Consider the following 24262-nt stretch of genomic DNA (forward strand, 5'->3'; position numbering starts at 1 on the left):
AGGAGACGATTACTTCACTCATTAATTACCGGAGTCGTTATCAAAACGTCTTCAGGTGTCTGCCATCCAGTGTGGGATAGTCACGAATCGGACTGGACACTGGTCGGCTGTGGGATTCTTGCCGAATGACCCTCCGAGTATCCACTGCATCTTCCGCACTTCCATCCTAATATCTTCCTTTTGCTTCCGGTATATCGATAGGGTCTCTTATCGTCACCTTATCCCGGGCTGGTGACAATATGTGTTGACTACCGTGTCATTCGCGCTGGTTGGGTACAAATAACGTCCTGGTTCCGGTGGATATTTCAATGACTTCTTCGTCTTGTTCTGGGTTAAGTTAGGATATCTTTACCTGCTTCTGTTGGGCTCTGCCTGAGGTCAAGAGCTCCTCGAGTGACCGACAGCTCTCTGTCATGACAATGGCTTAAGTTGATGTGGTAGATTGCTCTGCTTTCGGTGGTCTGTGTGTCTAACTTATAATTCACTTCCCCAATGGCTTCTCTGCTACATTGGTCTGTGCCAGCTGTAGCGAGTTTGCTTTCTGCGGTCGGCACTAACACCATCACCGTTCCCGGGCTGAAATCTCCGTACTTTCGCTCACGTTGTAATATGTCGCTGTGCTCTTGTGCTTTTTCAAATGTTCCGTCTATCGGGTTACTCGAGTTATATCCGCTCGCTTCTCTTGATCATTCTGTGTCAATGCTCATAGATTCTTTCTGGGTTGTGTGTTTTCTCCAATCCTCCTTGGCGATATCTAATTCCCGGGTGGGTGTCCTATAAGAGTTCTAAGGGAAAAACCCGTGGACGCCTGCGAACTTCCCGTATAGCGAACATTAGATCGGTCAACGGGTGTCCCAGTCTTTTCCATCCTGTGCTACCACTTCGATCATACTTTTAAGATACGATTAAATCTTTCGACCAGTCATCTGTTTGTGGATGTAGACTGAGTCGAATGGCTTGTATGCGGCAGGGCACATAAGTCTTTTTTTGTTTTGACGTTAAACGGGTTCTGGTCTGTCAGTAGGATTCTCATAGGTCGATGCCACTCTGGGACGAAGAGACCTGCTAGTAGCTTCGTTGTGCATGGTTCCGTTGATGTGGGGTTTCTTAAGGAATGGCTTTTGGATATGCGTTGGCGATTAGTACTATGGTATCTGCGACTAGTTAGTGTTTCGTGGCCGTTGCCGACTTCCTGGCGAGTCTGTGGGCCATATGTTCTAGTTCCGTTTCTCTCAAACAGGACGCGTAATATAGGTAAAGGTCTAATGCGGGCCCGCAGTGAGGTCGCAATGGGCTAGCAACTGGCATTCCGGGCTAGGAATGATCACAATAACGCTGGTGAGTTCTGCTCGTATGCCTGGCAATATAAACCTTCTTGAGTTTTCCAGTGTCTTATGTTTTATACGCTCGCGGTCCCACAATATCAATGACCTGGTGAGATAACTTGTATTGATCCGGTCATATCTTCTATGTGTAGATCGTTAACCGTTGGCCTCGGAGGTTGCTCACTACTCTCTTTGATCTCGTAATTTCTCGTATACTCATGTTACTAATATATTGACTCAGTTCTCTTTGAGTCACAATACTGATATGCGCCATTTTGGCCTTATGATTTTCCTTCTACAGCACTGGTCTTTCTATTCACTTAGCTCCTCCCTCAGAGCGATATTACTATATAAATGATTCATTCGGCGGTGTCCGGCCAAGGTGTCACGTGCTATGGTGGGTGTCACTCTGAGCTTACATTTCTAAGGGCATATTGTTAATTTTCTCTTCCCTAGGCTGCTACTTCCACAATTGGAGCGACCTCTCTCTGGAGGTCTTCTCGCATAGGCGTACCAATCTCAGTCGTGGTGTGTGTTTCCCACTTTTATCCATGATGCTTTTCCTAACTGGGCGGTTCAGGCCGTGACAACCAGGGAAGTCTTTTGATTTGCTGCCCAGATCTGGTCCTAGCTTCTTATCCGCGCTTTTCGTTTACTTCGACCTAAGACCTTGCTAGGGGATTATTTCCTAGGGGAATGGAGAATAATCTGCGAGCAACTCAGGACATCGTGCGGGCTGAGGCTATTCTTAGTATTGCCTCTGTCCTCAGCTCAGACTCGCGGGAGTTGCTACCTTCTCGTGTACTGCTTCGGGGGGTATTTTTTCAAGAGCTACTCAACCCAGGAAGTTCTTCTCCAATCAAACAGGGTAGAGGGGCTTGGTGGGACTTCTCTCGCAGAACACTCCTGGTGGTATTCCCCTGTTATTCATCCGTCCGGAATTGTAGGGTAAAGATTCGCCGTGCTGGTGACCCGATTTAATGTTACCTCTAGTGGCTTTCTCTCGCGCCCGGGTTGGGTTGGTGTGGTTTCCCACTACTTTCCGGATCACGTGGAAGGCCTCCAGAATCTATTAAATTTGAGGTTTGTTTTATATCACATTCACATTTGTTTTTTGTACAAGGGGATTCTGGTATTCCATTGTGAGGTCATATGTACCCTACATGGCTGATACTCGCTCAAAATTTGTACCCATATTTTCCCGGCCAATACTCACACTGCATAGGGTAACAGCGCTCAAGATAGAAATGTATTGGGACGAATTGGAGGTTGCTATGTGCCCATTCACGATTGCGATACATCACCGTCACTTTATTTCTCGGTTGTCTATCCCTCTTAGCATGGGCTTAGTGATCAGCCCAGCATTCTTTCCTATACGCCGCCAGCAGGCTCCGTTTTGGCTTTGAACCATTTACCTCGCTATAGTTCCTAAGGGCAGTTATATGTATTCTCTCTCAGAGTTTTCTTTCGGACAAAGCCTACGGGGCCTGTGTGGTTTTGGGGTTGTCTTGCCGGGTTGCCGTGTCTCCCCGCCTGGGTCTTGACAGTTCGAGTGGGCTGCTAGTTGTTTTTCACGAGGGAGACCAGTAACTCATCATGCGTAGATGGGGTCATTCTGGACATACCTCAATGTCCTGGCTACCTGTTCGGTACCCCAAATGGTGGTACGCTCCTCATGCACATATGGTCAAGTATTATATCATCGATCTCAACTCAGAGCTATATAGGCCTCAGGGGTCAGACATTTTTCCAGTGTCAGGGCGTTGATCAGGTCATAAACATTGTGATCGGGGCATGTACTTGTATCCGCATATTATCGTCCTTCATGTAGGTAACCTATGGTGCAGTGCCGTTGTTTCACTCCTAACTAGGTTACCGTGCTCATGTCTCTGCCTTTGTGCTGGAGAATAATTTGTCGCGAGCTTCCTGCAAGCCGTATCCTAACTAGACTTCTGGGCGTGAAATTCCCACACAGTGAATGGCGGCTCAAAGGATACCGTCTCAATTGTCTCTCGAGTGGCAGGCCTCCCGCAGGGCTGCTCTCTTATCAAAGCCAGTGAAGGTAATTGCTTACCACATCATGTCCGTCGTGTCATTTTCTGTAGGCAATGGCTGGCCGTATTTGGTCGCGGTCCCTTATCCCAAGTGAGCTGATTCTGCTCCATCAACGACTTCATATTTGGCTCACCCAGGTCTCTAGATCAGGTTTGGTCCTGAAGCAGCCTGACTCAGCAACAGCTTGATTGGTCTCTTGGCTGGCAATTTGTTGCCTCCTGTTGGGCGGTTGCTTGGACCAGGTAGCCTCTTGCCCTGGGCGCGTGGCATGTTACGGCCCCTTGGCACCACGATCCTCCATTTAGGGGTGGGAGGTTTTGTCTCACCTTGGACTAAGTCCAGCGTGCAAAATCCCACTCTCTGACCCGTGTGGCAAATTGCCGTACTGTTCTGCTGTCTTGCTGCTTTCTCTGCTCTGGGATAGATTTTCCAGCGGCGCTATTGCTGCTCTGACCTTGGTTCTTCAATTACTCTCACTAGTGTGCCTTGCGAGTGAGGGGGTGGGGAGGCACGTGGGAGACGCGCCTCTTATCTGCAGGTCCACACCCAGGGGCCCTGAGGATTTGTGGTGAAACATTGATTAGCGGTTCTTCCCCTGGTTACTTCCTCTTCCTACGCCTTCAAGTTGCTTGTGACAGGCTTCTTGCCTCCTTCTACTACAAGCCTGGTGCCCCTTCCCTAGTGGGTTCTTCTGGTACTTCATCAATCCACATCGCAAGCAACTCCTCCTTAACTTTCTAATTTCTTCTCTTATCAAACTCTTTCCTTTCCTCCAACTTCTCTTGCATACTGCACATCTGCTCACAATGTCAACCCTTCCTCGCTTCAATCTCCCATCTTGTCTGCCTGAAGCAGGGGATTCTTATCACATGACTGAAGTCAGGTGCTCTAATTGGTTGGTCAGAGGCAATTTGCCACACTGCTAAAAATCTACATAAAGGTCACACCTTGTTATTTCAAACCCAGATCTGTACCCTCTGTTATGAAACAAAAAGTTGAAATTTAATTATAAAAAACTAGAGGCAATTGGTATTATTGAGCCTGTTCTTCTTTTGTATGGCATTTGAAAAGCAACAGTCTGGGATTATAACCAAATCGGCCGAATTGAAAGCCATTCTAATGCTTTGAGCCAGTTGGAACCCCCTTGTGCCACCACCATAACTGGGAATGGGACAGTTGTCCATAATGTGTTGCATGGTTTGTTCCTCACCACAGTTACAATTCGGTGATTCTTTGATTTTTCCATCAGTGAAGGAGAGAGACACATCTTCCGCGTGTCGTCCACATGAGGTTGAGCATGGTCTGCTGCCAATGGGGAAGGCATTCCATCAGGTCTTTGTTTGGGACATCACAAGCAACCCAGAATTTGAACCAGTGAGTGCCGGTGTCCTTTCCATTGGCTTTTAGCATCGTGGATCCAGAAAGTTTTCTGAATGGGCTGCACCAAGAGCGCCAGTGTTAAAGCCAGATGGGGACTGTAAATTGCCTGTAAATAGGGTCTCACAATTAGAACAGTACTCAGTTCCAAAGACTGAGGATCTGCTTGCAGTTTTATCAGGAGCCATATTAGACATAAGCCATGCCTATCAACAGATGGACTCTTCTTCCAGGCCAAAGCACTAAGACAGTGTAAATATTCACAAAGGCCTGTTTAAAAATAATCAGTTTCCTTTTGGGGTATCCTCAGCACCTGCTATTTTCGAGAGAAGCATGGAGGGATTGATTCAGGGAGTTCCACATGTGGTTTGGCCTGAACAGGTGAAAGTGGCCAAAGAGGTGGCACATGGAGGAGAGCCAGGGACTGATAAGGCCTAATGGCTGATGAAACCTAGCTGGGGGAAGAGCTGGGCTAGGCTTATAAAGGGAGGAAGTTGGTGGTTGGAGGTGGCCAGCAGGGAGGAGCTCTGCAGTCACTCTCTAGAGAAGAGGGGAGCTGGCTAGGTACAAAGGAGTTCTAGGGGGAGTAGGCCCCAGGATCCTGCCTTGGACTGCAGACTCAGGCAAGAAGCCGAGAGGGGTGAAGTAACCATGGGGAGTGGAGATGGGCCAGAAAATAGAGAAAAGAGTTAGGAAAGAGGCCAAGGCATGGCAACAGGTTGGAGGTTGAGCAGACTGCAGTTGCTGGGCATAGGGTCCCTGGACTGGAACTTGGAGTAATGGGCAGGCCTGGGTTCCCCTGCCAGCCACTAGGAAAGTGGCACAGACTTGGCAGTGGATCACAAGACTGCCTGAGACAGTTGGTCCAGTGGGACTTTGATACCCTGGAAAGGGAGGACTATAGTGACCTGGCCAGAGGGTCAAGTCATGAAGAGGGAACACCTCAAGTCCAGAGAGAGAGATTGCCAAGCTAGCAAGTGAACAATGGAAGGGGGGCACCAGACCAGATGAGAACTAATCCCCCATATGTAGCCACAAGAAGGCACCACAGAAGTGAGTGTACCCCACGGCAGGCAGGCAGTTTGGATGGCATACTAATGCCAAATACCACCGACACAAATTAGGTACAACATTTAGCAGAAGTGTTAAATGGGCTAATGAAAGCAGGTGTGTGCCTAAAAAGGGATCAGTCTTCCTTCCTGGTACATGAAGTGATATGCTTGGGATATAACGTGGATGCCCCGGGACTACACCCAGTGAGAAAGTCAAAGGAATTCACTATGCCTCTGTACTTAGGCATATATCAGAGTTGCGGTACTCAGAAGTCCTGGTCCATTATCAAGCTGCCAAAAAAAACCGTTCTTGACTTATGAGGCATCTCTTTATGGAATTGAAGCCGTTTTAGTTCACTAGATGGTGGATGGGTCAGAGCAATCAATTGGATTTGTATCCTGGACTCTGTCTTCTGCTGAACAGAATTATTCACAGCTAGATCGAGAAGGATTAGCTCTTATCTTTGGGGTGCAGAAGTTTCACAAATATATATGAGGGTGTAGGTTTACAATCTGCACCAATGACTACCCCCTCCTTTAGGTGTTTAATGAGACAAAGGCTATGCCACAAATGGCATCTCCCAGAATCCAGAGGGCAGTGACATTAAGAGCCTATGAATATTCTGTTTTGTACAAAGCTGGTAAGAAGCTGGAAATGCAGATGCTTTAACCTGTTTGCCTTTACTGGAAAGACAAAAAAGAAAGAAGTGAAGAGAGGGTGTTATTAAGGCATTGTCTCCATATGCCTCCAGTGACAGTATACAGGTAAAATTAGCTCTGGTGAAGATGCAGTACTCGCAAGAGTTGGAGAGTTTGTGCTAGAACATGGTCCCAGACCAAAGCTGATCAGGAGCTCACACCTCATTATAAGTGACATAGTGAATGTAGTGTGCAAGATGGGTGTGTATTACGGGTCCTCATTCCAAAGCAAGGATGTGATGCAAGAATGGGTGAACTCAACCAGACACACCCAGGTATCACCAAATGAAAGGATTAGCCCAGATTTATTCGTGGTGGCCAAAGATGGATACAGACATTGAGAGTTGGGTACAAACCTGTTCAATTGGTCAAGAGAGTTGCAAGACTTCTACTGTGACTCCACTCCATTCTTGGTAGTGGCCAGAGAAGCCTTGGAAACAGTACACATCGATTATCCTGGACCATTCCTGGGGAAGACTGTTTTCAGTACTAGTGTGTGCACATTTCAGATAGGTAGGAACCCATGAATACATCCCCTAGCGAAGCCACCACAGAAAAAGTAAGGACCAGTTTTAGGATTTATGCTTTACCTGAAATGCTTGTATCAGATCATGGAAGATGTTATTAGGATGAAATTCGAAAGATTTATGAAGCAAAACAGCATTCACAAGTTACATCAGCATTTCAACGTCCATTCTCAAATAGGTGAGCTGAATGGGTAATTCAGACATTTAAAGAGGGTATTAAAAGAATACCTGGGGGTACAATAGATACGAGAGTGTCTCATTAATTCTCAAATAATACAGCAGTCTACTACATGCCTGTCCCCAGCGGAGATGTTATTGGGAAGGAAACTAAAGTCAAAGTTAGACCTTATGCATCCATACTTAGTGGGGAAAACACAGCAAACACAAAATCAGCAGATATGCTAAAAAAAAAAAAAAATGTAGTTTTACTGTGACGTCCTGTATGCTAAAACTTTTGGTCCCAACTGGATGCCAGTGGTCATTCAAGACATTAAAGGACCCAGTAATTCTGGGAGATAGCACAGTTGTGTGCCAACACGTGGGTCAGCTGAGAAAAATGAAGTCTGGAGGGGAAGCCTCCTGACACAATATCAAGTGTTACAGACAGAACTCATGAACAGATGGTTGAAGAATCACAGAATGATCCATCTGACCCAAAAGTGGGTCCTGAAAATGCAACACAGATGGCGGAATCCCCTTTTGCAGAGCTTGAACTGTGGGGTTCTATATGGGAGCAATGTCCACCTACGTGTTTAAAAGATTATACAGTGTAACAGTGACCGAGTGTTTCTTTACATCGTTTTACTGTTATTTGTGATCGGAAATGCATTACCAGGTATTCTTATTGGTTTTGTAAGCTGTGTAGTAAATAATTTAAAAAGTGTGTGTGAGGGGGGGTCATAATGTGTATAATAAGCCAGCCACCAGTGCAGGGTTGCCAGGTATCTGGTTTTTGACCAGAATGTCTGGTCAAAAAGAGAACCTGGCAGCATCCAGTCAGAGGCTAAAAGTTCAGTTGGATGTAGTAACCAGCCTCCGCCACTAGGGGGTGGGAAGAGCAACAGCTGGGGCTTGAGCTACATGGATAAGGCCCTACCAAATTCACTGTCCATTTTGGTAAATTTCAGGGCCATACGATTTTTAAAATACGAAATTTCATGATTTCAGCTATTTAAATCTGAAATTTCACGGTGTTGTAATTGTAGGGGTCCTGACCAGGGCCGGCACTTCCATTTAGGCGGCCTAGGCAATCACCTAGGGCGCCAGGATTATTGGCAGGCGGCATTTTGCCAGAGGGGGCGGCAGGCGGCTCCGGTGGAACTGCCACAGTCATGCCTGTGGATGGTCGGCTGCTCCCATGGCTCCGGTGGACCTCCCGCAGGCACCGCTGCGGCAGCTTCAGCGGAGCCGCAGGACCAGGGTGCGGGGCAGCGAAATTGCCGTGCGCCTAGGGTGCTAAAACCCCTAGCGCCGATCCTGGTCTTGACTCAAAAAGGAACTGTGAGGGGGTGACAATTTTAAATGAAGCTTCTTAAACATTTTAAAAACCTTATTTACTTTATATTCAACAATAGTTTAGTTCTATGTTACAGACTTGTAGAAAGACCTTCTAAAAACGTAAAAATGTATTACTGGCACATGAAGCCTTAAATCAGAGTGAATAAATGAAGACTCGGCACAGCACTGCTGAAAGGTTGCCGACCCCTGCTCTACAGTGATGGAAGAGTCCCAAAGGGCTGACAGCACCACTGCAATATTCAGATGCTTCTCCCAGCATGGAGTGGATGAGCGCAGCCCAGCACATGGCTCTGTAAGATCAGGCCACCAGGCTAGACTGGCCCTCGAGACCCTTGGAGTCAGGCCAGGAGCATCCTCATGACAGCCTCTCACTGTGTACAATGTATTCGTTGTCCTGCTGGGCTCCCGCTGGCAGAGGAAGAGATGCCCAAGAGTGGCAGGGGTGTGGGGAGGGGCGGGGGGGAGGTGGTTACCCTGCACCGGGGGCTCAGCACAGGGCCTGTTTGCAGGGGATTCTGGCTGAAGAGGCAGGTGGATTCTCCTGTTTCCAAGCTGTTCTCCCATCCCTCGCAGACTCACCCTGGGTGATAAGGGCTACAGGGCCTGGTGCAGGCTGTCAGGCCATCGCTTGTAGCTGTTTGGGTTGGGTGAGTGACCCATGAAGGCAACAGACCCATGGGGCAAGCTGACCCAGGGGAGGGGAGTGCTATAGAGAGGTGCTCCTCCTGCCCCATGGGTGAGGGGTGCAGGGGATGGGCCTCCCTCCCCATATGCAGGCACAGCAAAAAGGCACCTCTGCATGTGAGCCTGCAGCCCCGGGGTTGAGTGCCTCTTCGGAGGTGCCAGGCACCTGACTCTAACCCCTTGTGCAGTCACTCACCAGTGCACAGCAAGTGTGAGACACTTCATTAGGGGAGACCTAGTCGTGTTTTACACCCACTCTGTGCAGGAGTGAGTGATATCCTGAGGTGTGCAAGGCCCTGAGGGTTTAGGAAAAATGGATCCCCGGGTGCTACTCACAGCCCAGCTGCTGACTTGTGATCCTGAGTGAGTCAGTTCCCAGCGATGTGCCTCAGTTTCCCCATCTCTACAGTGGAGAGGATTGTGACCCCTGTGGAGTCAGATGCCAGACTCCAGAGCAGAGCACCAGGGCATTACCTTTCTCGAACCATGGCAGGTAGAAAGGACAGGAGACATTGATGGTGCTGCCCGGGCTCCCGTCTGGCCAGCAGGCGTACATGTCGAACGTCCGATTGCAGTAGAGCCCTTTGAAGGACAGAGACAAAGCTCAGGAGGGAAGAGGCCAGCAGTCTGTGCAGTGCCTGGTCTGCACCATTCCCATCATCTGCTATCACAGGCCTTGCAAACAGCCTGGCCCAGGGAACTGCAGTTGGTCACACCTGTTAGCTGAGAGCGTTCCTCATTTCCCTACCCTGCCGCCTCGCTCTGCACAGCAGGCTGGAACTCTCCACCTGCCACCACCCAGAAGCCACGCTGCAAACAGCTCTTCAGCCATCCCAGCCAGCAGCTGCTGCTCTCAGCGAGAGCTTGATCCAATGTCCTGGGACTCACTTAGGCCCTGACTTCCCTGAGCTCCGGGCCTGCTCACCTGCCCTTGTGGGGTGCTGCCAGCCTGTTGGCCATTCTCACAGTGACCCAGGCTACTACTGGCAGCTCCTTGAATCAAAATGTTGAGACTTAGCTTTAAAAGTGTGAGCTTCAGTGATTGTGTGCACGCTCCCTGGGAACCTGCCCTATGTGATCTGTACATTGCTCACAGCAAGGACTGTCTGTTCTGTGTCTGCACAGCACCTAGCACCGTGGGCCCCGACCTCTGACTGGAGCCCCAGCGTATTACTGCAATGCAAAGTCTAGAGCCCAGCACTGCCTGCTGATGGCAAAGTCCCAGAATCCTGCCTGCCCTCACACTGACCTGGTCCTGGGACTCTGGCAGCTGTCTCATGTGCCAGTCTGAGTGCCGGCTGTCGGCCTGGACCCTGGACAGGATTTTCCAGGGAGCAGGCAGCCCAGCTGCATTGTCTCCTGGAGCCCTGCACCATACTTTGCTTCTTCTCAGCACCCAGAGTTCCAAGTGCCACACTGTGGGGCCACGCCACCCGCCACCCAAGTGCCCCAGGAACTCTCTGCAAACCTCTGCCTGTATGTCTGTCTCATCTCCTCTCAGCCTTTGATGAGACAGGCTCTGTCTCTCCTCACCTCGGACGTGCAGGCAGTTGCCATGGTGGCAGAGGTGAAAGTAAGCCAGTACAGTCTGGGGTAGTGGCGGCAGGGTTCCCACAATGATTTAAAGGGCCCGGAGCTCCATGGCAGCCAGATTCCCAGGCCCTTTAATTTGCCCCTGAGCCCTGGGGCTTCCAGCCACCTCTGCAGCTGAGAGCTCCAGGGTGATTTAAAAGCCCTGGGGCTCCCAGCCGGAGCTGGAGCTGGAGCCGGAGCCCCAGGCCTTTTAAATCATGAAAGGCCATGCCTCTTCCAGTTGAGGCCACGCCCCCGCTCAGGACTCCGGCATGCAGGTAAGTTCTTTAAGTTACTTTCACCTCTGCATGGTGGCATCACAATGAATGGATGGTGGCTAACACAGTGCAAGCCAGGCAGATGCTGCCCATGGTCACACAGATTGGGGGCTGTAAATAGCTAGTTGGGGTGGGCTTTTGAGCAGGCTGGTGAGTCAACTGCAGCAGGTGGCTCTTAGCTCAGGCAGCAGGCTGGGGGCTGGCTAGGGAGTGGAATGGCCATGAGGCAATCAGCACTGCAGGTGGTGGTATTAATGAGCCATGGTGGGGGAGTCTCTGGCAGTTGGGTGGGGGCGGCAGAGTTGCAGGGACTGTCGTGTCCTGAAACATCTCAGCTCCTAGCCGTCATCCCCAGGAAAGGGTTGGCCTGTGGGAGTTTCTCTCCCCGCACTTGCAAAAGCGCAGGCACGCTCCGAGTGTCTCAGCTCCAGCCTGCCCGTGGGCAGAACCCTAGTCCAAGATTTCACTGTGGCTATCACTGGTCTAAGCAGAAAGCAGAGCCTTACAACCCCCGCTGGGAGGGAGCCGCCCCTGCAGGAATGTGGCCACAGGCAGTAAATCCACTATGCTTAAACATGGTCTCCAAACCCCTTCAGCACTGCCCCTGCAGGCTGCCCTACCTGTGGGGGATGGCTCATTTGCCAGCTTCTTCAAGCACTCGTCCCGGTATCTCATCCACTCCTCGAAGGTCTTCTCCAGAACTTTTCCTTTGCAGTGCTGGGAGGACAGATCTCAGGTTAGAATCTTACACCGGCCCAGGGCTCCAGCAGCCCTACCTGGAGCACAGAGACCGCCAGGGAAAATGCAGCCCCTTCCCACTCACTCAGCCACATCAGTGTGCAGCATGAGGCATAGGCTAGATCTGTGGGTGGGCCCAGGGCTGGAATGGCAGTGGGTGCAGGGCTGGATTGAAGGCCATCAGCACACCTGTGGGTGGGGTAGAGTTACCAACTGTCTAATCAAACAAACCCAAACACCCTTGCCCCCACCTGCCCCAAGCAGGGGTGGCTCCAGGCACCAGCACACCCAGTGCGTGCCTGGGGCAGCAAGCCGTAAGGGGCGCTCTGCTGGTTGCCGCGAGGGCGGCAGGCAGGCAGCCTTTAGCGGCATGCCTGCGGAGGGTCCGCTGGTCCCACAGCTTCGGCGGACCTCCCGCAGACGTGCAGCCGAATCCAAGGGACCAGGGACCTCCCGCAGGCACGCCACCGAAGACAGCCTGCCTGCCGTGCTTGGGGCGGCAAAATACCTAGAGCCGCCCCTGGCCCCAAGACCCAGCCCCTGCACTGCCCCTTCTCCAAGGCCCCACCTGCTCACTCCAGCCCCCTCCCTCCATTGCTCGCTCTCCCCCACCCTCACTCACATTCACGGGGCTGGGGCAGAGGGTTGGGGTGCAGGATGGGGTGTGGGCTCTGGGCTAGGGGGTGGGGTCAAGGGATTCAGAGTATGGGTGAGGGTTTGGGCTCAAGGAGGCTGTGGCAGGGGGTTGGGGTACAGGAGGGGTTCAGCATGCAGGCTTCGGGAGGGAGTTTGAGTGCTGGAGGGGACTGGGGCAGGGGGTTGGCATGCAGGAGGAGGTTCAGGGTGCAGGCTCCAGCTGAATGGCACTTAGCTCAGATGGGTTCCAGAAGTGGCAGCATGTCTGGCAGCGGCTCCTAGACTCATGGGCAGCTAGGCAGCTCTGCACACTGACTCTGCCAGCAAACACCACCTGCGCAGCTCCCATTGGTCACGGTTCCCTGTTCCCAATGGGAGCTACAGAGTCAGCACTTGGGGTGGGAGCAGCATGCAGAGACTCCCTGGCCATGCCTCCTCCTAGGAGCCACTGCAAGACATGCTGGACATTTCCAGGAACGGCATGGAGCCAGGGCAGGCAGGGAGGCAGCCTTAGCCCCGCTGCACCACCAGCCTTTTAGCAGCCTAAAATCTCCTTGTTTGGCTTCAGTAGCATCCAGGAGATAGAGCCGGATTCCGGGAGACTCCTGGCCAAACCGAGAGGGTTGGCAACCCTAGGGTGGGGCTCAGGGCTGGAACAGCAGGGGGTGCAGGGTTGGATTGAGGGCCATGGGCACAGCTGTGGGTGGGGCCCAAGGCTGGAACGGCAGAGGGTGAAGAGCAGTAAGGAACCCAATCTTGGTATAGTGGGATGTTTGGGTCAGAATTAGGGGGCGCTGGCAGCTGGGGGAAGAGTGCAGCGGGTCCTATCACCCTGAGACCATTAAGAGGTATCTGACGGGATTCCAGGAAAACCCTGTGGAGCATCCGAGTTGGGTCCTGGCCACCCAACAATCCACCACTCTCCCTACGCACTGCCAGGGCAGAGGAGATCAGCTCAGTGTTCTCGCAAACAGGCCTCATCTGCACTGAGACGCTTTCGCAGCTCTGACCATCCCCGGTGCTAGGGCGGAGGAGAGCTGGTACAGACCCCGGGGCTGGATGGTGACTGTGCTGTCACCAGCAGAGCAGCGCTGGGTCTCTAGAGCAATGGCAGGAGCATTCACAACCATTCTCTGGGCAGCTGCAGCCACTGGGCCAAGTTCACTCTGGTGTAACCACTGCTCCACAGGTTTCCATGGAGTGACACGAGGGATGAACTTGGCCCACAGCGCCTAGTTCTAGACTCTGAGGGCTGGACATTCTCAGTGGAAGGGCCTCAGCTTTGGAACTCGCTTCCAGCTCTGTGATCATACAGCCCCAGTCTGCTGCACTTCAGGCCACAACCTGAGGCCCATCTCCTGCCCTGGGCGATACTCGTGTTACACTCAACGGCTGGGCTGGAATTTCTCCTGGAGTAACTGGTTGTGAGCCGGGCGAGGAGCTGTTTCTGAGATGGGCAGGGAACATCTTCCAGAACAGAACAGTGACTGAGGGCAGACTCATAGCAGAGTCATAGCTTCCCAGGCCAGTTGTGACCATCCCATCTGATCTCCTGCATCACACGGGCCGTAGAACTACCTCACAATAATTCCTTTTCGACTACAGCAAATTGGTTTAAAACAATATGAAACTTGATTTAAAAGTTGCCAGTGATGGAGAATCTACCAGGATCCTTGAGAAATGATTTCCCTCCCTATTAAACATTTCCATAGAGTGGGCTGGAAAAAGGAGCGGCCTGGAATCCCCTGTCTGCCTCTCCAGGGTGGCTCCTGTTGGGAGGGGCAGAGGCTCATGGGTGGGGAGCCCAGGTTTGGGATTACCATCAGCGCTGATGAGACCTGGCAGGTGCATGCACCCTTACCTGCATGGAGGAAAGGAGGCACATCCAGGCAAGGTGAACAAGCATCCAGCTGTGCAAGGAGCAGAACACGCCCCTCATGGCTATCTGCTGGAGTCCGGGGGAGAGAGACCAGTTGCTGGCCCAGGTGCGAGGGTCGCTGAGCCGAGACGGGGTCCCTGGGCGTCTGGAAGAGAGAGGGAGGGGGAGCAGAAGCAATCACTTTGCAGTGGACTCAGGGGAGCACTCAGCTTGCCGGTTGCAGCATGGCTGCAACTGCGCTTTGCCCCTCGGACCCTCTCTCCCTGTGTCACAGCTGGAGGAGAGCAGAGCCATCCTAGTGTGTGTATAGGAAGGTTAACCACTGCCACAGAGAACTGAGACCAGCCTGAACATGGCCAGCGGCGGGGAGGCGAGGCAAGCTGGTGCCCCAGCTCATCTGGGGCATCCCTTAGAGCCAGAGTCTCCCCCCAACGCCGCGGCAGATCACCTGAGTCCAGCTGGCAGCAGAGGCAGAGCATTTCACAAGGTTTCACAGGTGGGATGTGAATATTGCCCATCCCCCAGCTATCATAGAATCACAGGACTGGCAGGGACCTCGAGAGTTCATCTCGTCAGTCCCCTGCACTCATGGCAGGATTAAGTATTATCTAGACCATCCCTGACAAGTGTTTGTCTAAACCAGACCTGCACAACTTGTAAAGCGGCGAGGGCCACATTACTCCAAAGAAAACAGCCGAGGGCCGAAACCTCCCAGCCCCACAGAAACACCCCGCTCCAGGGCCGCCCAGACCTGTGAAAACAAACCCTCCTTCCCCAGTGCCGCCCCACCAAAACAGCTGTGGGCCAAAAAGGAAGGTAGGGGGTGGGGAGGTGATACTTTATTTTAAATCAACAGGAGGCTCCCAGCTGAAGAGGTGGCTGGGAGTCCTCAGGGTCAAATTAAAGGGCTCGGGGCTCCAGTGGCTGGGGGAACCCAGCAGGGCCGGCTCTAGGTTTTTTCCTGCCCCAAGCAAAAAAAAAATGTGGCTGCCCCCTGTCCCAGCTCTGGGCTCCCCCCTGTACCTCCCTGCTTGCCCGTCCTTCGGGCTTCCACCCACCCACCCACACTCAAAATACACCCCTACCACCCCAGCGCTGGGCTTCCCTTTCCTCACCCAGTGCTTCCCCCAGCCCCGCTCTGCCCCAGCCCTGGGCTCCCCCCACCAGTGCTCCTCCCACCCCCTGTCGCCCGCCCTGGGTCACTAGTACGCTCCAGGCGGGGTCATTCGGCAGATTTGGATGTGCTCAGAACACAGACGGATTGGTTCCCATATGGTTACAGAGCTGCGGAAAGTGGAAGATTTCAGCGTGTGTGATGGAGGATATCTGGTGCATATTAGAAGAGTCCTAACTAGAGAGGAAGATTGAGGTGCCTTTATTATTCTTTTGTTCACTCTTTGTTTCTTGGGGAATTTTGCCATGGCAAATCCACTGTCTTCTTTAAACAACACAAACAAGCACTGGCTGTTGAATATAGCAATCAGTCAAAAACACTGGGAAGCTTTCTTGCTCAATTTTAATCCTACTTTTACAGCTAGATTACAGTGGATCGGTATATTTGATTTGGGAGAAATGAAGTAACAGCTGCCCAAACTGAGCTTGAGCACTCCTGAATTTTGAGGTGTTCAAATCTGGAAGGCAGGTGCTGGGGGGAGGGGGGCTGTGGGCTCCCCAGGGGAGCATGGCAGCAATGTGTCTGGAGCTGCATGGAGCCAGACACGCTGGTTTGAGTGGCACGGTAAGGGGGCTGGGGGTTGGAGAAGGGGTAGGGGGATCCAGGGGGCAGTCAAGGGCCAGGGAGCAGGGGGGGTTGGATGGGGCGGAGGTTTGGGGGGACAGTCAGGGGACAGGCAGCAGTTGGATAGGCATGGGAGTCCCAGGGTTTATAAGGGGACAGGCTGGGGTCCTGGGAGAAAGTTGGGAGGGGTCTCAGGAGGGGCAGTTGGGGACAAGGAGAAGGGAGGCTTAGATAGGGGCTGGAGTCCCAAGGGGCAGTTAGGGGCAGGGATCTCGGGAGGGGGCAATTGGGGGACAAGGACAAGCAGTGCTTAGATAAGGGGTGGGGGTCCTGGGGAGCAGTTGGGGCAGGGGTCCGGGGGAGGGGGCAATCAGTGGCCATGGGCAGGGATTCAAAGGGCTCTGGGCTGCCAGCAGCCGTGGGGAGCCCTGAGCCCTTTAAATCCCAGCTGGCCCCACCGCCAGAGCTGCGGCCAGGATTCAAAGGGCTCTGGGGTGCCCGCAGTGTGGGGAGCCCTGAGCCCTTTAAATCCCGGCCATGGCTGGGAATCTCTGCCAGCAGCGCAGAGCCCTTTGATTCCTGGCCGCGGGAGCCTCACTGTGCGGCCCGCAGGGGGATTCTAAATCCCCCGCACACAGCGCTATGCTGGCAGCCCAGAGCCCTTTGATTCCGGGCTGCGGCTGAGATTTAAAGGGCTCTGGGCTCCCTGTCGCTGCGGGCAGCCCAGAGCCCTTTGATTCCCTGCCACGGCTGGGATTTAAAGGGCTCTGGGCTGTCCGCAGAGCACCATATGTAGGGGATTTAGAATCCCTCTGCAGGCCGCATGTGGCCCGCGGGCTGTATGTTGTGCCGGCCTGGTCTAAACTGCTCTTTAAAATCTCCTGTGATGGAGATTCCACAATCTGCCTAGGCAATTTATTCCAGTGCTTAACCACCCTGGCAGTAAGGAAGTTTTTTCCTAATGTCCAACCTAAACCTCCCTTGCTGCAGTTTAAACTCGTTGCTTCTTGTCCTATCCTCAGAGGTTAAATTTTTTTTTCTCCCTCCTCCTTGTAACAATCTTTTATGTACTTGAAAACTGTTATGTCCCCTCTCTGTCTTCTCTTCTCCAGACTAAACAAACCCAGTTCTTTCAATCTTCCCTCACAGATCATGTTTTCTAGACCTTTAATCATTTATATTGCTCTTCTCTAGATTTTCTCCAATTTGTCCACATCTTTCCTGAAATGTGGCACCCAGAACTGGATACAACACTGCAGTTGAGGCCTAATCAGCACAGAGTAGAGCGGAAGAATTACTTCTCGTGTCTTGCTTACAACACTGCTGCTAATACATCCCAGAATGGTCGAGGTTTTTGCAACAGCGTTACAGCACTGACGCTCATTTAGCTTGTGTCCATTATGACCCCCAGATCCCTTTCCGCAGTTTTCCTTCCTAGGCAGTCATTTCCCATTTTGTATGTGCACAATGATTGTTCCTTCCTAAGTGGAGTACTTTGCATTTGTCCTTTTTGAATTTCATCCTATTTACTTCAGACCAGTTCTCCAGTTTGTCCAGATCATTTTTAATTTTAATCCTATCCTCAAGAGCACTTGCAATCCCTCCCAGCTTGGTATCATCCGCAAACTTTTTAAGTGTGCGTTCTATGCCATTATCTAAATCAGTGGTCTCCAACCTGTTGATCCTGGAGCCTCTGCCAGTCGATTGCGATTTCTGGGCCACTAAAAGTCCAGCAGCGCAGAGGGGCTCAGGCAAGCTGCCTGCCTGCTCTGGCCCCATGCTGCTCCTGGAAGCGGCTGGCTGCCTGCATATCTGTTAAGCCCCTGGGGGGAGGGGAAGGATGAGTGAGGTGGCTCCATGTGCTGCCCCTGCCCCCAGCACTGTCCCCACAGCACCTATTGGCCAGGAACCGGCCAATGGGAGCTGTGGAGGTGGCACTTGCAGGTGTGGGCAGCACACAGAGGCCTGCTGCTCCTTTCCCCCCTAGGGGCCGGAGAGATGTGCCAGCAGCCAGCTGTTTCTGGGAGCAATGTGGGGCCAGGGCAGGCAGGCAGCCTGCCTGATCTCTGCTGCGCCACTGACTGGGAGCCTCCTGTGGTAAGTGCCTCCCAGCCGGAGCCTTCACCTCGCACCTCCTCCCACACTCCAACACTCTGCCCCAGCCCGGAGCCCCCTCCTGCACCAAACTCCCTCCCAGAGCTTGCACCCCTCACTCCTGCACCCCAACACTCTGCCCCAGCCCGGAGCCCCTCCTGCACCAAACTCCCTCCCAGAGTTTGCACCCCTCACTCCTGCACCCCATCCCCCTGCCCCAGGCTCAGCCAATGCACACCCCACAGTCAAGAATGTTACACTCATTTGTGACAATCCCTGAAGGATTTTGGATCTATAAATCACAAATGACACTAATAAAAAGTAAAACTCATGAAATATCCAGTGGATTCTATGAGATTAGGTGCAGTGTGACCATATAACCCCTGTTCCACCCCTACCCTGCCTCTTCCCACTCCTTTTCTGCCCCAGCCTCGCCCCCACTCCACCCCTTTCCCTGAGGACTGCAGCATGGGTCTGGCCTGCACTCACCGGGTGGCAGTAAGTAGAGCGAACCGGCTCCAGCCCGCTCAATGTTGCCAGCTCCCAGTACTGGAGAGTGAGTACTGGGGAGTGGTTCCTCTCTGCCCCCCAAGTTCCAAGGCTGGGATCCAGGGGAGCAGAGCCAAGTGGGCTGAGACCAGGTCACTCCACTTCCCACCACCCCATGAGCGTGGGGTCAGGCCTGCCCTGCACTCACCGGGCAGCAGTAAGTGGAGCAACCTGGCTCCAATCCGCTCTGCTCTGCCAACTCGCGCTGTGGGGCGGTTTCCCCCTACTCCACAAGCCTGCTCCTGCCCCACCGTGGAGGCCTGGGGCCACCCCCCGCCCCCGAGGGGGAACTGTGTAGGGCATCAAAATAGCTAGGGATGGCCCTGTGTGTATTTATACCTGCCTACCATATTTTCCACTCCATGCATCCAATGAAGTGGGCTTTAGCCCACGAAAACTTATGCCAAATAAATGTGTTAGTCTCTAAGGTGCCACAAGGACTCCTTGTTGTTTTTTCTTTGGGAACAGTTTTCCAATGAGTTATGTGCCCACCTTATGGTAGCTCCATCTAGGTTGTATTTCCCTAGTTTGTTTATGAGGTGGTCATGTGAGACAGTATCAAAAGCCTTACTAAAGTCAAGATACGCCACATTTACCGCTTCCTCCCCATTCACAAGGCTTGCTACCCTGTCAAAGAAAACTATTAGGTTTGTCTGACACAATTTGTTCTTGATAAATCCACTCTGACTATCCTTATATCCTGCAGCACAGCCTGGGACGCCCCCTCCCCACAGCCCAGCCAGGACTGCTGCTCTCCTCCTATGGTGTTGCATGGACACAGGACTGCTCCCCACCCTTTGGCACAGCCTGGGAGGATTCACTGGGCCCACCCATCCCTTCTGCCCCTGCTCTTGCTCCTGCCAGCCATGGTGCGAAATGGGGCACCCTGTCTCTGATAACTAGAGCGAGCTGAGTCACTGCTACCAGCAGGCTCAGGGAAACATCTGCACCACAGACCAAATTCTCCCCTCCCTTTTGCTGGCCCAGCAGGGGGGCGACTGGGAGTGCATCTCAGAGGCACAGAGCTCCTTGGGCAGCTCCAGCGCTCTCCTGGAGCAGGCCCAAGCTCAGCAGTGACATTACAGCAGCTGCAGCACCTGGGTGTCTGTCTGGTGTCAGACTAGAAGGGGTTAAATGGCTCTCAGGCCATTGTTAAGGCACAAGCAGCTCCCCACTTTGATCTGAACTCTAGCTGCTCTTAATCCTTGCAGTGCTAGCTCTCGCTGCAGCCTCCAAGTGGTTAGGGGCAATGTCTCCTGGGATGCTGGCCTAGTGAACAGGACACACGTAGCATAGGGTGCAGCCGTGCAGGTGTCCCAAGAGCACTGAGTTGCAGCCAAACAGCCAGGGGACTGGTGAGCTAACCAGTGAGTCAGCACTCAGCCTCCCTGCCAGAGCAAACCCCTTTGCAATCAGCGGGGCACAAAGCAATGTAACGGGGTGTCCTGCTCAGCCCAGGGGAGCATAGGGAGGAGCTGGGCAGCCACCCCTTTGTTTCCCTGTCATTCAATGCTTTCCACCCCCAGCAGGACCAGTCAGCAAAGAGCCTTTGGCCAAACCTGCTCCAGAGACCCTGACCATTGGGGTGCTTGGAATCCGGAACCAAATCTCCCCACCTTGAACCCACCTCTAACAGCCACCATCCTCCTGGGCACTAGGAAAGCAGCAGGGCTCCCAGGGCCCAGCTTTAATTGGAGCCCTCTCTGCCCTTCACGAACGCAGCTGAGGAGTGAATCAGCCCTGGGTGCAGGACTCCCCAGGGAGAAGCATGTCTGCTGCACTCAGCATGCAGTGGTTTGAGCATTGGCCTGCTAAACCCAGGGTAGGGATGTGAGTTCAATCCTTCAGGGGGCCATTTGGGGATTGGCCCTGCTTTGAGTAGGGGGTTGGACTAGATGATCTTCTGAGGTCCCTTCCAACCCTAATAATCTATGATTGTTTCACTGAGGACCAGCTGTGATTAGCAGCCTCTCCAGAGCTAAGGAAGGAAGACTCATCAGCTGACTCTGGGAAGGGCTTCTCCCTCTATTCTTCCTTACTGGACAGGAGTGGATGCTGACTGGAGCCCAGCATGTGTTGAGCCCCACAGTCAGCAGGCTAAGCCTGTATGGGGGCTTGTATCAGCTGTCTGGGATTCACACAGGCTGCCAGTTGCTATTGGTGCTGCATGGGGCCCTCAGGCGCAGAGGGGGAAATGAGGAGCAAAGGGACAGAGGGCAGAGAAATGAAGGGCCCCCTGACATCCAGGAGCCTGCAGGGGCCAAAGAAGGAGCCAGCAGGATAAAGGTGAAGTAGGATGGTCTCAGGACATCAGGGAGCAGGGACCTGGGTGTGGTAACACAGTGAGCGACGGTGATCCTGCGACCTCAGAGCAGGAGGCACCACTGGCTCAGGGCAGGGCCAGCCAGCGGAGCTGGGGCAACTCATGGTCTAACCCACACAGGAAGCAACCAGAAGGAAGGAAGTGGCTGGTCTTAATGTGATCTCTGGGCCTGCTCCTGCTGCTGCTGCAGGCAATGGGAGCTGTGCTGTCAGCTCCGGTTCTGTCTGTGCTGGCTGAGGGAGGAAGGTAAAACTTAGGGGCAGGAGTTTCTGCTGTGCCATGATGGCCTAATTTGGCTCTCCCTGAAGCCAATAGGGGCAGAGTTGGAGCGATGGTGAGCGCTTGGGGCAATGCGAAGGGCAGCTCCTACAGATGCCACTGGTGCCAAGGTCGCCGCCCACGCTGAGCATCCTGGGATGCTCCCAGTTCCAGCAGCACCACCTCACATCCTGCAAGCCAGGCTCACAGGACTTTGAGAGCACCCTGAAATACCCTGGGCCTGTGTAATACCACCAGGTGGTCTGACAGGGACTGGTATGTGAGTGCCTTTCAGCCAGATAACTGGGCCACAGTGCCACAGGCTGAGATGTGCCCTAAAGTGTGGTTCTTGCTCCCCAGTTTCTGATTCCTGGGACAGACCAGGTGAGCCAGTCTCTAGCATCTTCCCACCCCTGGTGTATTCTAGAGCCCAACACTCAAGCCTTGTCCCCTTGCACAGGAGGGCACCATGTTACTGCTAGAGGAGTAGGTGGGCTATAGCTGCTAGGGTTATTGGCCGTGGTTTATATACCTCCCTATGTCTTATAGGCTGTGATGGGGATTGCTGACCAAGAGCAGCAGACCAGTGCTCTGCCAATCCAGTACCCTCTCTCTGACAGCTGCCAGCACCAGCTACTGCAGAGGAAGCTGCACATAGCCCTGCCAGTGTAAGAAGTTTCTTCCTGACCCCACCCATTAGTGGTTGGGTTATGCCCTGAAGCATGAGGATTTATATCAGTTGTAAACATTTTATCCCTTCAATATAACTGTGACATTCAGAACAGATTATCCCATATCTGCAACTGTTAGGGGGTGGAGGGTTGCACCTTCATCTGAAGCACTCGAGAGAAGATGAGGAGCTGTGCCTACCTCCCACACGGTCCTGTGCTTTCTGCACATCCCCTAGATGTCCCAGACAGCTAGTACATATGTTGGCTGTGATATGCACAGCTGGGTGACCGTGTGACTCCTGAGAGGAGCAATAAGGCGTGCTCTCCACTGTCCCGGTACTGCCTAGCTGGCAGGATTTGAGGGGCAGTGGATACCCCTTCCATTGTCCCTGCTCCCATAAAAGCACTAGCCATGGCAGGATGTGTACGTATTTGTAATGGACATCCTGAAATCTTCTCAATATGTCAACATGTCCCTCTCCAATACAAAAATTGCCCCGGTGTGTATTCAGTGCAGTCAATGGTAGGCGCTGTCCCCTGCATTGGGAGGGTTGGATGTGGGTCTGGCACCATTTCTCTGTGGGCTACTAAGATCTCACAAATCATTAGCCAAGAACAGCCACATACTCGCACCCTGAGCATTGGCTGAATCACAGCTGTTATTGCACTGCCCAGTAGGCTGCCGTCGGGAGGGAGGGTGTATGAGATTGCAGCCGGAAAAGAAGAGGGATGCAAACGGTGTTTCCATAACATCGAGGGATAATCCTAGCATAGGGGGTGCTGCTCTCCAGCCACAAGTGTACTGAGGAAGCAACACAAGTGCTGGAGCCGGGTCACCAAGCGCTTGGGGACATACTCTGTCTAGCAGCAGGTTGGCCGTTGCAGCCCCACTGTGGAAGCCCATCTTTCCCATGCATGTGGAGCTGTCTATACACCGCAGAGAAACTGGGCAATGCCAGCACACTGGAAATCTGATTGGCTGCTGAAGGCTCTTGTGGGCAGAAAGCCCTTCCCCACCAGCCACGGTGCGGTTAAAGAACTGTGGTCAGCATCAGCCCCAACCTGCAGCACCTGGGGGGCTCGTCAGGCCGGCTGTGGGCCCTGAAAAGGGAGGCACCCAGCCCTGTTGGGATGGCACTCGAGTAGAGCTGGACTCCCCGCAGGGCACTGGGTTACTGGCTGGGGAACAGCTGTTCTAGCCCCAGGCCTCTGCCTACACACCTCAGCCCTATACTCCGAACCTCTTGGCCCTGTCCCTGAGCCTGGAGCCCCCTCCTGTACCTCAAACCCCTTATCCATTGCCCCACCCCAGAGCCTGCACCCCCAGCTGGAGCCATCAACCCCTCCCGCACCCCAACCTTCTGAGCCAGCCTGGTGAAAATGAGCAAGTGAGTGAGGGTGGGAAGAGCCAGCAACAGGGAGTGAGATGGAGTGAGCCGGGGACGGGACCTCAGAGAAGGGGCGGGGTAAGTGTATTTGGTTTTGTGCAAGTAGGAAGTTGGCAACCCTAACAGCCATGCTGGGGGCCTCCCCACGCTGTGGGGCAAGCTGAGGCCGCCTGCCTGCTCCTACCCCCTTGAAGGGATGCAGCTCACTCCCCCGCCATGTGGTCCACCAGCTGTGCCAACCAGTGTGTAGAGGGGCAGAGGGGAGCAGGGCAAGAGCCACCACTGGGCTCCCCTGAACACAGGTAGGCACTGGAATTCTTCCTGGCCTGGCGCACGAGCTCCCTGTGCCCTCCCTGCTCTCTGTGTCCTGCCCCAGGTAAGGGTCAGGCAGAGTACTGCCCATGTGGGGCACTTGTGAGAGAGCCACCTTGCCCTGAGTGCTGGAAGAGGGGGATGCCTTTAGATTCTCTTCCCTTATGCTCCACACCAGGCTTGGATCTGAGCAAATCTTGCACGCCTACCTGTAAAAGCCAGGAAGGGTGGAAAACAGGATCAGTGACTAGGATCACAGCAGTGAGGCCTGGTAGGTCCCAGCCACTCCATTGTCTACTTGCTGAAGGCTTTCCCTGGATATACCTGGCTATGGCAAGGCTAGCATAGTGAGTGCTGCCAGCCTTCCAGGGCCCAGTCGATTGCACGCCCAGAGATGTTCTCTGCTACCGAGCCTGTATTCATTGTTGCATTTGTAATTTCTGCATCTCCTCCAGATATTGTCAGCCTGTGATCCTGTCCCCTTGCCCCCACAGTCATCACTCAGCCACGCTGCACAGATTCATATTCTGCAGAACGCTGTCATTCGTTTTGCACTATTTCATGAGTAATTGGGCACTTGTGCTCAGCC

At 53.2% G+C, this 24262-nt stretch overlaps 1 protein-coding gene across 1 annotated transcript in view; it reads right to left on the reverse strand.

The window, feature by feature from the left end:
• Window positions 1–14395, reverse strand: part of LOC116825560 (glucagon receptor-like) — a 28480-nt gene extending 14085 nt beyond the window's left edge. Inside the window, exons 1-3 of the mRNA XM_032781689.2 lie at window positions 14323–14395; window positions 11708–11804; window positions 9712–9819 (exon numbers count right to left, since the gene is read on the reverse strand). Of these exons, the coding sequence (XP_032637580.2) occupies window positions 9712–9819; window positions 11708–11804; window positions 14323–14367 (250 nt within the window). The 5' untranslated portion in view covers window positions 14368–14395. The remainder of the gene's footprint in view (window positions 1–9711; window positions 9820–11707; window positions 11805–14322) is intronic.
• Window positions 14396–24262: the final 9867 nt, after the last annotated feature.

The sequence above is a fragment of the Chelonoidis abingdonii genome, chromosome 9 (genome assembly GCF_003597395.2).
Source record: "Chelonoidis abingdonii isolate Lonesome George chromosome 9, CheloAbing_2.0, whole genome shotgun sequence".
NCBI classification, from domain to species: Eukaryota; Metazoa; Chordata; order Testudines; family Testudinidae; genus Chelonoidis; species Chelonoidis abingdonii.